The 15,247-nt window shown below is 46.5% G+C and overlaps 1 protein-coding gene across 14 annotated transcripts in view; it reads left to right on the top strand.

Annotated features, from left to right (window-relative positions):
* Dlgap1 (DLG associated protein 1) overlaps positions 1-15,247 on the top strand; it is a 758,966-nt gene that overhangs the window by 717,048 nt on the left and 26,671 nt on the right. For all 14 annotated transcript variants that reach the window (XM_063231907.1, XM_063231906.1, XM_063231905.1 and 11 more), the window contains one exon: positions 13,343-13,764. In XM_063231907.1, the coding sequence (XP_063087977.1) occupies positions 13,343-13,764 (422 nt within the window). The remainder of the gene's footprint in view (positions 1-13,342; positions 13,765-15,247) is intronic.

Raw genomic sequence — 15,247 nt, 5'->3', positions numbered from 1 at the left:
AAAGAACAATCAGAAAATGTAATTATTTTTGAGAGAGAGAGATCAATTCCTGAAGTGGAATGACTGGGTCTATAAAGAATTTTTGCATTCTTTTATTTTTGCTTTTGTTGTACTTTGTTGTTTTTGAGATGGCACCTCTTTATGTAATACAGGCTGGCTACAACCTGACACTCTCCCGCCTCAGCCTCCCAAGTGCTGGGATTACAGGTGTGCAACACAATACCCACTCAGTTTTAAACATTTTTTTTTATTTTAAACATTTCTGATATCCATTAGCCAGGGCTCTGAGAAAAAGTCTCTACTTCACACTCAGAGGGCACAGAAAACTGTGTACTTTTTTTACACTATGTACTTTTTCTTACGTGTTTTATTAAACATAACTGGCATCCAATACTGTACATGTTTAAAGTATACAATTTGGGCTAGGGATTTAGCTCAGTGGCTTGAGTGCCTGCCTGACAAGCGTGAGGTTGTGAGTTCAATCCCCAGTGCCAAAAAATAAAAAGTGGATAATTTAATAAATTTCAGCACGTATTTTTCAAATTGTAAATGAAACGAAGTCATCACTATCATTAAAATAAAAGAACATAACCTCCAGTTTCGTCAGAGGCTGGGAGCTTAGTTCAGGGGCAGAGCAGTGCTTGGTGTATCAGGCCTTGGGCTCCATGCCCAGCCCCCAGGAATCAAAGCAGTGGGTCTCCCTGGCACCTGTGCAGAGGCCCCTCCCTTTCAGCCTCTCCTCCCCCAGCTACCTTCTGTCACTCGCAGGCACCACTGGAATTCTCTATGAAAATGCCCCACAGCGCACAAAGCTCTTTTCTGGGTCTTCTCGGTCGGTCATGCAGAGCTTTGTCTGTGTTTCCCACGTTTCCAGTTTGTCCCTCCATGGCACATTAGCGCACTGATGTGTGGGTTGGTCGTGCTCACTCACTCACCACTCACTGGGGACAGAGCCGCCACCATGAACATCTGTGCATAGGCCCTTTCGTCTCTCCTGGGTAAACACACAGTGGGAAATCCCTGACTCTTAGGGTGAGTGTTCATTGCTCTTAGGAACAGCCAAAAAACTGTCCACAGCAGCTGGACTTCCTACTTTCCACACTGTGCATGAGAGTTCCAGATGCTTCATCTTCCTGTCAATACTTGGTGTGGTCAACTTTTAAATGTCACAAGTGCTAAATGGGTTTATTTGTGTCCATCCAATGTGGTCTGGACTGACATTTTCCTGACGCATGAGATGTCAACCATCTTTTCATGAGCTTGTTTATTCTCCATATAACTTCTCTGGAAGTGCTTGCTCTAATCTTTTAATACTGACAGCTGGATATGGCGGTGCACACTTGTAATCCTAGCATTCTAGAAGCTGAGGCAGGAAGATTAACTCGAGTTTGAGGCCAACCTGAGCTACTCAGTGAGTTCAAGGCCAGCCTGAACTACATAGCAAGACCCTGTCTCAAACAGACAAACAAACAAACATACATATGACGTTAACTTTAGGTTTTTAGTAAATACCCTTTATCTAATGGAGAAAATTTCTACTTGCGATAGTAAGAATAGATACTAGATTATTTTCAAAAGCATTTCTGGAATCTATTGAATGTTATATGGTAGTGTTTGTTTTGGGGGTTTCTTGATAGTTTTCTGTTATTGCTGCTGTTTTGTTTTTGGCATTTTGAAATAGCATCTTGCTATGTAGTCCAGGTTGGCCTCAAACTCAGAGCAATTCTTCTGCCTCAGCTGCCCAAGTGCTAGGATTACAGGCATGCACCACCACACCCAGCTTGAAATATTACATGATTTTTCATTTTTGGACTATTAATATAATGAATTGCATTGATTTAAAAATTATGAAATATATATAACAAAAATTAACATTTTCCTTTTTTTACTTTAGCATTTAAAGTATAGAATGAGATCTTAAGAGTATAGAACTTTACAGTATTTTTAGAGTTTTAGAGTATAGAGTTCTGTGATATTAAATACATTTAATAACACTGTATAACCATTACCACTATTTAATTCCAAAATATTTTGAGTAATATAAACAGAAATGCCTTGCCTATTCAATAGTCACTCTCATTCCTTCCACCTGACAGCTCATGGAAGGTATTAATGCTTCCTGAAGCTCCTCCAGCTGTAGCCTGTGTGAGTTCTTCACTCCTTGCCATGCCTGTGTAATATTCCACAGTGTCCCATGGAAACCAGCCATTTACACATCTCTTTGGAGAAATGCCCATTTTTTAATCAGGTTGTTGAACTGGGTGCTGAGTCTTGGTGGTGGTGTCATGTGACACAGGCTCTTGCTCTATAGCCCAGGATGGCCTTGCACTCACAATCCTCCTTTCTCAGGCTACCAAGTTCCAGGAACTCAGGTGCACATCACCATGGCCAGCTTGGTTTGTCTCTTTATCTTGAGAGGGTTTTGTTTTTGTTTTTGTATTCTACATACATGATCCTTATCAATTTTAAAATTTGAAAATATTATTTTCTCTAATTCTATGAGTTGTCTTTTCACTCTCTGGATAAAGTCTTTTGATGCACAAAAGTTTTAGGTTTTGATGTAGGTTTTATTTCACTGCTTGTGTTTTCCATCTCAAGTTTAAGAAAGCATTCTTCAATCCAAGATGATAAAGATTTACTACATTTTTAGCTCTTAAATTTAGGCCTTTGATCCATTTTGAGCTCAGTTTTTTGTTTCTGGTTTTGGTTTGGTTTGGTATTTTTAATTCAAGGTCTTACTATGTAGTTCAGACTACCCTTGAACTCCCTGCACTCTCCCTGCTTCAGCATCCTGAGTGCTAGAATTACAGGCATGCCCCACCATGCCTGGCTTGAACTCAGTTTTGCATATGACACAAGGAAAAGACAGAACTTTCTTCTCTTCCTGTGACTCCCTAGTTGTCTCCCATTGATTAAATGTTTTATGAAGCTAATTTCTTTTTTTTTTTTTGTACCAGAGCTCAAGCTCATGACCTCGCCAGACAGGTGCCTATGCTGCTGAGTTAAATCCTTGGCAATGATGGTTTTAAGTATTAACCCAACTTTATATCCATGGGATAAACCCTTTTTTGTCATCCTGTATAATCCTCGTTATTTATTATTAGATTTGATTCCCTGGAACTTAAGAATTTTTGTGGCTAATGGGAAGGATATTGCCCTATATTTTTTCTCCTTCCTCTCTCCCCTCCTTTGTGTGTGTTTGTGTGTGTGTGTGTGTGTGTGTGTGTGTTTGCAACACATAATAAATACATTTATTGTGAGGAATTGGTGCACATATGTATCAGATCATTGTTTTATTTTTCTTTTGGTCCTTTTTGAGACAAAAAATTCAGTCTGGCTTCAAACTCATTGTGTAGCCCAGGCTCGTCTTAAACTCATGCTAATCCTACTAGCATCCTACTAGCTAATCCTACTAGCTAAACTAGCATCTGTCTTTACTGGCCTAGAAAGAAGCTACTGATTTCATGGCAATTTCTGGAAAGAGAACTGGTGCACATATATTTAGTATCTCCCTCTTGGCAGGTGCCTGTAGCTGTCTGGAGTATGTGCGTATGTGCGTGTGTGCCATGACTGGACCTGGGCCCAAGCTCCACTGCTGACCCACGCCCCAGCACTGCCTACGACCTTCATCTCAAGATCACCAAATGGGAATCAGGGCTGCTGCTAGGACTGGCCCCTGGCAGCCAGGGAAATGAACTACAAAAAAATCTTGTCTAGACAAATAGGTGGTGTTGTAATCAGGGTTTGCAAGGGAACAGATTTAATACAGGACACATAATTAATAATATTATTTTATAATAGTCACCCAAAAAGTCAAATGCAGAGTGCAAGAGATCTGCCCATGCACTAGAGACCCAAAGAATCCAGTTAAGGATTCCCCAACAGTGCCCTGTACAAGTCCAGCTAGAGGCCCAGAGCTCACAACAATGTCTTATACAAGTCTGTATCAAGGCTCTGCACTGTGAAGTCCAAAGGCCAGTGGTGGAAGCTAGAAAGTCTGCACTGGCAGGATGAGGGCTCTATAGCACCAAGCTGAGAGATCTACACTGGAGCCAGAAAGTGATGCTCAAGGTAAGGACCAGAGCTCCCCCAAAGAGAGCCGTAGCCATCCTCAAAGACAGCAAAGACCTGCGCTCTTCCAGTAACAGCTGAGTACATATCAGGAAAATCAACATGACAAGCTTCTCCAGGAGAATCAATAGCACACCATCTTCCCCTCCAAGTCTCCTTTTACACTGCTGGCAACAATCCCCAGGTGGGCCTTCCACACCCAGCACCACACTGACTCAGCTGAGCTGAGTGTTACAAATTGATCATTAGTTAATCTACCACAGTCTACCCTTTGTCAACTTGATAATGAGACATATTTTTTTAAACCATAGTTTCCAGCAGCAGATTTGAGAAAAATTCACGTCGTGATCTGTTCAAGATATATTAATACAACAATTACATATATACAATTCTTATGGCACTCATTTTCACACTAAATGCAAATATTTAGAGGACACTCAAAATTCAATGACAAAACCATAATATGTTGACTAAATAACCTGATTACAAACATGTAGCTAAAAACTACACTGAAATCATATTTAAGAGGGCTATTATAATTCTAATCCTTGCTTCCCATTAACTTTTAACAGGGCGTGGCAAGACTAAGAAATGCCTCAAGGGATCTCCTGCATTTCAAATGTGCCCTTCCCTTCTGGTGAAAGGTCCCTCAGGTCCTATTCCTTCTCATCAACTGCTTCTCCTGTTTCATCCTTGCAATCCACAGCTGCACTGAGTTTTTTCCTCTGGCCAAATGCTTCAAATCACTCTGCTGGCTCTTTATTCTCAATTTCTAACTCAGAACTGGCCAAAAGCCCTCAACAGCAACCATGCCACTATCTCAATGCTATACTGCATTGAAATTTGTCTGCCTCACAGACAGTATCTCTAAAGCAAAATGCAGACCAAAGCACCACATGCAGCACCTGAGCGCCAGCAGCCAATGCAATCTTTCTCCATAGAAGCCTCATAAGCCTCATTTTAACGGCAGCATTTTCATTGGTACTCTGATTCTCCAGGCTCTGAACAGTCTCCAACATAATTCACAGAGTATGGGGGTTGCCTTTTCAGCCAGTCTTTCAAAACCTTTCCAAATTAATCCCCAAACCTCTTAAACTACATGGCCAGGCAGCATCACAGCAATGAGCCAAATCCTGGTACCAAATTCTGTCTTAGTTACTTTTCTTTCATTGCTGAGACAAAATACCTGATGCCCAAAGTTAAGGAAGAGAAGTTTATTTAGCTCACATATAGAGTTTCAGCCCATAATTGGCTGGCTCTGAGGCAGGGTGGCACATGGCAGAGGGCAACAGTTTATGCTGGTAGAAGACAGCAGATGCAGCTAGAGAGACAGAAAGAGATAAGTCTCTTCTTTGCCTTTATATTGTATGCAGGCTACCATCCTAGGGCAGGTATAGCACTCACACCCTTAGACCATGAATTAATCACAAATTCTAGATTCAGCCACCTCCACAAAGTCTCATGACTGCATGAGGCTTTAGGGGGACATCCAGACACACACCACAACAGGCAGCTAAGTAGTACACGGCACTCCATTGGCTCCCCACCTGGTCAGGCCCTTGCTAAGTGGAGGACTCTGGCTGACAGTGAGGTACAGAGCCAGTTTGTGCTTGAAAGCCAAGGCTGTGAGAAGAAAGCCAGAATATTTTCTTGTGTAAGGGATGATCAACACACAAGGTGTAGGTTTAGACAGGAAAACTGCTGAGTGTGATGGTGCATGCTTGTAATCTTAGCATGCAGGAGGCTGAGGCAGGAGGACTGCCATGAGCTCAAGGCCAGCCTGGGCTACCCAGTGAGTTCAGCGCCAGTTCAAAGGTGAAAAAGCACTGAGGATACAGCTCTATAGTAGTAGAGGACACCTGGATTGGACCTCTAGTACTGATTTAAAAAAGTAGCCTCTTGTGCTCGCCAGTGACACCAGTCATCCAGGCGGATCCATGACAGGTGCAGAGGGGACACACTGTCACCTGTGAGGAGAGCTGCTCCTCGCTTGTAGAAGTGATTGGATTTTTTCACCAGATGCTTGTTTCTGTGTGCATCTCCACAGCATCAGCTCTGAGTTTAACGTCTCCTCCTTGCACGCTCAAGCTTACACTGGCTGCTGGGGGCACATGCACGGACCGAGTGCACTGCTCCCTCCCAGCACCCCTCCACCCCCACAAAGCTGTCTGGATTCCAGGGACTGAAATGTGCGGATGTTTAGGCATCAGTGACTTGTGCCTGTCAGCTGAGCAGGGTGTGCACACCAAGAGCCAAAGTTGAGGCAGCGTCTCCTGCCAGCCGGGTACGGGACCAGGCAGCTGCCAACTGCTCTGCTTTGCCGACCTGGAAGCCCCGGGCCCTCCTCGCTCCTCCCGGTTTCCTTGGGGAACCACAGAGCCAGCACCACGCTTGAACTCTGCTTGATACCAGCCTAACACCAGTGTAATAATCCCAGCACTCAAGGAGGCTGCAGCAGGAGGGTCTCTGAGAGTTATACAGGCCAGCCTGGCCCATACAGTGAGTTCAAGTCCAGCCTGAACTGCATCACAAGATCTTGGCTCATAAAACCAACCAAAGAAACAAACAGAGACCCAGCCAGACAGTTCCTTTCTGCGCACCCAAGTGTGACAGGCATGGCGCGCCTGCATTTCACATTTCAAAGGCCAGGAACTTGGCAAAACTCCCGGTGTGTCTCACATTTCTCTCTCCCACTCCCTTCTTCCCTCTTTTTCCTCTTTCCTTACTTCCCTTTTCTTCCCCTCCCTTCTTCTGCTACCTCTCTTCCCTCCTGATCTTTTTCTTTTTTCCTTTTTACATTTTCAAGAAAATTTAGCTTGCAGGGGGGAAAAATGGCCCTCTGACCCGAGAGCTTCTATCTTACCCCAACAGGAAACGGCAGGATTTCTCCTGCCCTCATCAGTTGCCCTGGGTCTGGAGCTGAGGAGCAACTTCAGGCTCCATTTGTGGGGCCAAGCAGTTCCCACTGGGCCACACAGTTTGAGGATGTTGTGTCAAAACCCCACAGCAAGGCTCCAGGAGTGACAGCCACTGAAGACGTGAGCGGCCAGCGGCCCAGCTCAGGCTCAAGGGGGACTGGCAACTTTCAAGCCTGCAGAAGAGAAGGACAAGATAACCCTCCCTTCTTATTTCACAGCTGCACTGCCGTTATCTGAGCTGGAGCGTCTTTACATAGGAAGCACATTCTATTTGCTTCTGTAACTGAGACACCAGGAAAGAATGATGCCCAGAGGCCTACAGAAGCAGTGCTTGCTTGCTGAGCAGTGGCTTGTTTCTCTACACCCCTGGCTTCCTCTTTTTTTGAGACAGTGTCTCACCACATTGCTAAACCGCTCAGGCTGGGCTTGAGTTCACAATCCTCCTGCCTCAGCCTCTCAGAGGATGACTGGCATGGGCCTCACCGAGATAAGATGCTGTGTCCTGCATGCACAGGGCAACAAGAGAGCTCCCTGCTGCTGGAGCTCTGAGCAAGGGCTGCCCTTTCCCTGTGCTCCTCTGCATTCCATTCGAGTTTGGAAAGAGAGTAAGCCTGGAACACTCTTCCCTCAGGAAGCACCTGAGTCAGAGGCTGCCGTCTCTGTCTCCATCTCCAGGATGCACGGAGCTTTGTAGAAAAGGTCTAAGGCCCTGACAAAGGAGAAAGAGTGGGCTATGATTTGACCACCCAAAGACACCTTTGCATCAGTGAGCAGGAGAGCAAGAGGTGTGGGTGCCGTGACTCAGTCTCCCTAAAGTCGGCTGGTGGCTGCAGCTTGCAGCTGGATGCCTCACAGGCTCAAGTATGAACCTTCTGGTTCAAGGTCGTGAATTTGATCCTTGGTACAAAAAAAAGTATAAACCTTCTATGCAGACTGGGCTGGTGCACCAGGTCTTAGGTTCTGTTCCTGTACTTCAAAAACAAAGACAGAAACAAAGAAAAGAAAAAGGTCATAATGATGCTGAATGTGTACTTAGTTTCTGTGCCCTATTGTTTTTTGAGACAGTATCTTGTTGAGTAGCCCAGGCTGCCCTCAAACAGCGATCCTCCTGCCTCAGCTTGCCAAGTGTGGGGAATACAGACATGCACCACCCATCTAACTGTTCGCTGATCTTTACTGGAGCCCCATCAGGCAAGCAGCACAAGAACAAGCCTGTGCCTGCCCGTGGGGTGAGGGGTGGTTTTGAGGATCCTGTTTGGTGAACTGTCAGTTTGTCTCACAGAAGGAACCTAAAGTGACCAAGAGGTGATGGCCAGAAGTGCCTTGGCAGTGGAGTGGACAGGGCATGGTGCCCATGTGGATTCACCTCGTCTCTCATTCATAGCTTTCTGCTCCTTGCCAGAGATGGGCAGCGCTTTTCAGAAGTCGAAATTATTTCACGTGGTGCCCGCAGGGCATGAGAACCAAGCAGCTTCCAGCCTGGAGTCCGTGGTCGAGGAGGCAGCGAGGCGCTGGGCAGCACACTGACCACTGCTTGGTCCTTTTTAAAAGTAAGGCAGTGACTTTTAGCGACCCCCTGCTGTGTTCCTATCAAAAATGTAAAACAGTAATCACTACTTGATTGCACCCTGCACCCTGAAGGGACTCTCCACATGAAAGGCTTGACACAGTTTTGTGGAGCAGAACATTCTTTGAAAGCGCTGGCAGAAGAAAGCACTTGTTCAGGGGACTTAATTGATAGACGCTAGCAGCTTGGAAGGGCTGCCTGAGTTCAAAGGCGCCGCGTTTAATCCCAAACCATTTTCATTTTACTTAACTTTTTATTTCTTTCTGGGTGACTACACTACAAACTCCTACTAATCTACTGCAAAGTTATTTTTCTTAAGAAGGTGGATAGCTTACAAGCTCCCTCGCCAGGAGACGGCGCTCAGGAATGCTGCTAGCCTAGCTCCGTGCAGATGCACACGGAGACCCGGAGAGCAGGCCGCGCAGCTGGTGCCTGGCAGCGTGGGCTGCAGAGGATGGTTAGGGCTGGGGACCTGTGCCCGGATGGAGACTCGACGCCTCTGGCAGGGTATCACCTTGGAGAGGAAAGCCGAGAGTTTCCGCGGTTGCGATTGTGTGTTAGTGGAACAGTCAAAATGTCAGCGGTTGAAAGGCGAAGCGCCCGGATCACAATGGCGCAGCCAGGGCATGGCGTTTCACATGTGGGGACGGGCGGGAGGCAGCAGAGATAGCCGGTGCAGCCAAGGAGTGACTGGGGCTGGCAGCAGTGTCTCAGAGAGATTGTTTTTCCTGCCACTGCTGATACAAGAGGCACGGAATGTGGCTTGAAGTCTTCTACACAATGTAATTTTTTAAACAATTCTTTTTAGACCCATTTGAGAACCAAAGAACTTAACAAAGGGGACCAGACCTGATATTTTCCACAGATGCAATTACTTGAAAACACCCCAGGGAGCCGGAGGTTTAGCTCAGCAGTATAAGTGCCTACTTGGCAAACTCGAGGTCCTGAGTTCAATCCTTGGCACCAAAGAAAGAAAGAAAGAAAAACAAAAGAAACCACCCCAGGGTTAGATACACTGGCTCCAGCTGCTCTGTCTTCCTAAGATAGGTGATTTGTTGTCCACCACTTTGGGGGCGGGGGTGGATCGATTGATTTGTTGGTTTTTTGGAGACAGGGCCTTGCTGCACAGTCCAGGCTGGCTTTGAATTCACTGTGCAACCCAGACTGGCACTGAACTCATGGTGACCCTCCTGCCTCAGCCTACTGCGTACTGAAATTACAGGTGGGCACCGCCATGCCCAGCACAATAAGGGATTTATTGAAATGACTACTTTCTCCTTTTTGTCACTTTCAATCTTTCTATGGTTTTGCACATCTTGACTTGCTTGTATTTTTCTTAGCACTGTTTTTGACAGACTAGACTAGTGATGGCAAACCTTTCAGAGCTTTCTCTGTTTTGTTTTTTTGAAAAGGAAAAAAAATTATCTGATTCATAAAAACACTACTAAACTCTCGCTGTTTCATTTTAACAAAACACACAGGTTTAGATCCCTTTAAAGGACTTAACTTCTCTTCCTGTTAACACTTCAGGACAAAAAGTTGCAGTAGTCATCGTTTTTTCAAGAATATGAACAGGCCACTGTGGCAGGTGGGGCGCAGGTTCGCCACCACTGAGCTAGCCTACTCCTTTTCCCTGGCTTGAGTCGCTGAAAGGAGTTGTCTGTGGTAGTTAAGAACAAGCACACAATCCAGTATTTGAAATTATGTGAACACAGTTTAGTGCACCATCCTTTAAGATTGACATTGGAAAGATTAATCAGGGGCTGGGGATTCAGCTCAGCAGCACAAGTACCTGCCTGGCATGTACAAGGTCATGAGTTCAATCCTTGGCAGCCAAAAAATAAAAAGTAAAAAACCTGCGTGCAGCAGACTGTCTTGGAATGGCATGATCTGCTACTCAGTGTACCCTTTCCTACCCACTGGGATGCTCCTTGGCAACAAACCAGGAAAGTCCAACGAGGCTGTAAAGAAACAAACCCTGGTGTCCTGCTGGTAGCAATGCAAAATGCTGCATCTACTGTGCAGAACAGTGTGTGTCTCAGTCACTTTCCCCACCACTGGGACTCAGCACCTGCAATTTAAAGGAAGAAGGTTTATTTCCTTACAGTTTCAGTCCATGTTCAGCGGCTCCAAGGCACTGCAGTGGGGCCTGTTGGGAGGGAGCTGCCCAGGAAGCAGGGAGCAAAGGGAGGAGCTGTGGAGGGAGAGGAACTGGGCCATGCCCCAGGGACGGCCTCTTCCCCTCTTCCGGTCAGACCCCGGCTCCTAATGGCAGGTCTGCTGTGAGCCCCATGATCCCGTCACCTTCCAGGAGCCTCTTTTGTGACTGACTGCATGAGGTTCTTGGGGGACATCCAGCTACAAACCGCAAAAGTGTGATAATTCCTCAAAACAATGAAAAAGGGAATTACCATGAGGTCTAGTAACCCCACTGTGGGGCGTACGCTCCAAAGAACTGGAAGCAGGGTCTCAAGGAGATGCGGCCTTAAACGCACAGCAAACTATTCAGAGCTGGGCACAGCAAGGCAAGCATCAATGAGCAGAGGAACAGGAGCACAGAAAGTGCTACAAGCCCAGGACGGCTGCACAGCACTCGCCCCCAAAGTGAAGGGATCCAAACACGCGCTCCAACACATGTGTGGCCTGAGGGACAGACAAACTGATAGGCTCCGCCAGCCTGAGGCTTAGCTTTCGGTAGCCTGAGGCTTAGCTTTCGGTAGCATGACATCCACCCAACTCGGTACCAGACCAGAGAAACAAACATCTCTCCAAGACAACTTCTGTGTTCTCCTCTTCCTTCCAGAAATAAACCTTTTTGCACATGTACCAAGCCCTCTCCAATCCCAAGCCTCCACCTCTAGCCCCCAGTGAATCTGTCTCCTGTTTTACACAGGCAGATGCTTCTTCAAATCTGCAATTAATATGTCGTTCTGCCCACCTCCCAAACTCCCCCAGCTAGAACTGATAAAAGTAGCTCCACTGCTTTGTTCTACCTGAGATCCGCACACCCCTATAAAGCTCTCCCATGCCTTCATTAAAGGCCTCTTCCTTAGTCTCCTTTTTATCTCTCCTGTGCCACTTTGGATTGAGTGCCAAAAATAATCACAAATATTTCATGAGTTCATTATGCTAGGAACACAGAGTAGTCCCTCCACAGATGGCGTCATCAGCAGAAGGGTGGGGCTGGGGTGGGTGGTTAATGGGTACAGAGGTTCAGCTGGAGAAGGTAAGAAAGTTCTAGATGAACTTTAAAAGAAAGTTCGAGATGAACACAGCAGTGGAGATGTAAATGCCCTTCATCCTACTGAAGGGTACACTTAAAAATAGCACAGGCAGCTGTATTTATCACAGTAAGAAATAAATAAGCCAGGCAATGTGGCACATGCCTGTAACCCTAATGCCCTGGGAGGCTGAGGCAGAAGGATCTCTAGTCTAAATTCTAGGTTGGGCAATTTAAGGGCTCACCTTAGACTCAAAAAATAAAAAAGGGCTGTGAATATAGCTCAGTGGGAAGACCCTGGGTTCAGCCCTTAGTGAAGTAAGATAAAATTAAATTAAATTAAATTAAAATACAAATAAGGGGTCGGGGGTTTAGCTCAGTGGCATAAGCGCCTGTCTCGGAAAACACGAAGTTATGAGTTCAATCTCCTACCAAAATAAAGTAAAATACCAGGAAGTGACCTTCAAATCAATACAGGGAGGACAGCAGACACAGGACCTCACCTTCTCTGGTGACCTCATGTTTCCTAGTCGCTGCCAGCTCCTCAGTTCCTCAGGGAAACTGCGGGTGTGCGTGCTATGTGTGCATGGGTGCGTGCGTGCGTGCGTGCGTGCGTGCGTGGGTACGCACGCGCATGCGCGGCACAATCCCTGCTCCTGGCTGGCCGAGACCCCGTGGCTCCCTTGCTGGTCCCCAGCCGCACCCCCTTCTAGTTGAGCTCTGGAGGTGAGAAGCACAGATCCCAAACATAGCTGCGAGAAGAGCCCAGATGGGACCTGTTAACACTATGTCTTTTGTCACTGGGGAAGAGCTGTGTGAAGGCGCGGGAAAGGCCCAGAGGAGGCAGGAGGGGTGCGGGAGTGCACACTGATTGTTCCCCGGCTTGAAGCAGCGGCAGGCCAGGCCCCAGGCCGGAGAGGCTTTCACGGGAAGCTCCAAAAGCCGTGCTCGCTGTCTGACGTCTTCCTCGGCAGGAGTTGCCCCGGGAAGACACGGGGTCCCCGAGAGTCTCCATCCAGGTTGCTGTTTGCTCTTTGCCAAGCAAGCCTTGCAGACTGAGGCACAGTAGAATCGTCTCCTTCCCCATCGGCACCCTGAATTTCAGGATTTAAGCCATCCCAGGAATGGAGGAGTTGGACGCTGGACGTTACACTGGCTTTCCTAGCTGTCCAGCTTGTCCTGCTTGTAAAATTGCCTGTTATGCTTTGATATTTGATCCGGAACAAAGTTGAAAGACTCATGTTCATTACCTTGGATCATTAGATCTATGATGGCCACCTCAGACACGATGAGGAGTTCCCCTTCCCGACACAGTGTCACACAAGAAAACACTAGTGTTTTGTTTTGTTTTGTTTTTAGACTAGTTTTGCTTCAAGAAATATGATTGAACTGCTAGGTGTGGTGCTGTAGACCTGTAATCCCAGTGCTCAGGAGGCTGAGGCGGGAAGATGACTGAGTTCAAGGCATTCTGGGCTACATAGGGAGACCCTGTCTCCAAAAATCAAAACAAACAAACAAGAAAGATTGATTGACTGCCAAGCTGAATCTCCTTTCTCTTCTCTCAAGCTTCCGCAGGTTCACTCGATCCAACAGTGTGACGACAGCCGTCCAGGCTGACCTGGACTTCCATGATAACCTGGAAAATTCTCTGGAATCCATAGAGGACAATTCGTGTCCCGGCCCAATGGCCAGGCAGTTCTCCCGGGATGCCAGCACCTCCACGGTCAGCATCCAGGGCTCAGGCAACCACTACCACGCCTGTGCAGCCGATGACGACTTTGACGCAGATTTTGACCCTTCGATCCTGCCGCCTCCTGACCCCTGGATCGACTCGATCACGGAGGACCCACTGGAAGCCGTGCAGCGGTCTGTATGCCACCGAGATGGCCACTGGTTCTTGAAGCTGCTGCAGGCAGAGCGTGACCGCATGGAGGGCTGGTGCCAGCAGATGGAGCGGGAGGAGCGCGAGAACAGCCTGCCCGAGGACAGTAAGTACCCTCGGCGTGACAGCTGGGTGACCTGGGATGGCTGGAGCCAGGCATTGCACGCTGATGGCCCAGCAATTCCTGCGCTGCCCAAGAGAAAGAACCCCGGAAGGGTAGCACCCCGCATAGTTTAGATCTGTGGCTTCCTTTTTCTCCTCTGTGGAATAGCAAACAGCGTGAAAGTGGGCTCTCTCTCTGCCATCATCCCTTCCGCAAGATGGTCTTGAGAGACTGCTGTTTCTCAAAGCATTCGAACTTCATAGTTCCATAGATAGGGGAGCACTGGGCATTTACCATCTTCACAGTTTTATAACTCCCTGCCAGACAGCATTAAAATGAGTCTAGTGTGCAGACCTGTAGAAACGTGTTTACTGCATTTTCCAGCCTATTTGGCATACAGTTTCTTTTAAGTTTAAGGAAGGCAAAAATTCAGCCACTATGCTAATTAATGCAACCTCTAATCCCAGCTATGTGGGAGACTGAGGCAGGAGGATTATAAATTTGAGTGCAGACTGGATGATTTAGCAACTTAAGTAAGACCGTCTCATAACAAAAACATAAAAAAAAAAAAGGTTGAGGATATATCTCAGTAAAAAGGCTCTGCTTTAAATCACCAGCATCTAAATTAATGATCTACTAGATTAAAATAAATAAATGCATAATTGATGCCATTTTTTGCACACTATTATTTTCAAACTCAGCCTTTTAACAACAGTTCTTATTGTTAAAAAGAAAAAAAGTGGGCCGGGGATGTGGATCAGTAGTATAAGCACCTGCCTGGCAAGTGCAAGGTCCTAAGTTTGATCCCCAGTACCAAAAAAAACAAGTTACAGCAAATCTGGAGTCACAGGTCTTAGCATAACCCACAGTTGGACACTCCAGCAGCAGGGTAGACTAAGCACAGTTCAGAACGTGGTGCCCATGATGTGGACAGGTTATATAGAGTGGCCCCTTGGTCCCCCCAGGCCCCACCATTAATTGGCTCTGGGAGGTGAGTCAGGACCAGAATTTATCAGTACCATACAAGTTATTTTGGCTGGAAAGGGTACCAAGTCGCAAGGCAGTAGATACTGATAGGGTGTGGCTTGTGTGTCCAATACTAAACAAATGACAAAACACCAAGAGAAAATTTTTGCATTGATTTGTGTCCAGCACCAAACTGGACAAATTTTAACATCATCCCCAGTACCAAGGTGAGACCCTGTAACCAGAGAAAAGGAAGTGGCCCTCAGCTCCCAGAATTCACACACACAGACCAGCCACTTGCTGAAAGAGTAGTTTACAGTCAGCTTCAAGTCAAGCTGGCTTGTAGTTCACCATATATGGAGAAACCTGTAGGCCAAACCTAACATGCACACGCCAGCTTTAGGCCAAACTTCATTTAATCTAATTAACAGTTGACAAATACCTCAACTCTGAGACACATTTTACACATTTCCAATAATTTCAAAGTTGAGATATAATTTATAATCTGTGTATTTTAACA

This window comes from Cavia porcellus, unplaced genomic scaffold, assembly GCF_034190915.1.
Source record: "Cavia porcellus strain 051 isolate PalLab524CR breed Dunkin Hartley unplaced genomic scaffold, mCavPor4.1 scaffold_20, whole genome shotgun sequence".
NCBI lineage: Eukaryota > Metazoa > Chordata > Mammalia > Rodentia > Caviidae > Cavia > Cavia porcellus.
Note: the sequence above shows the minus strand (reverse complement) of the source record. Positions and strands in the feature narration are given on the sequence as shown.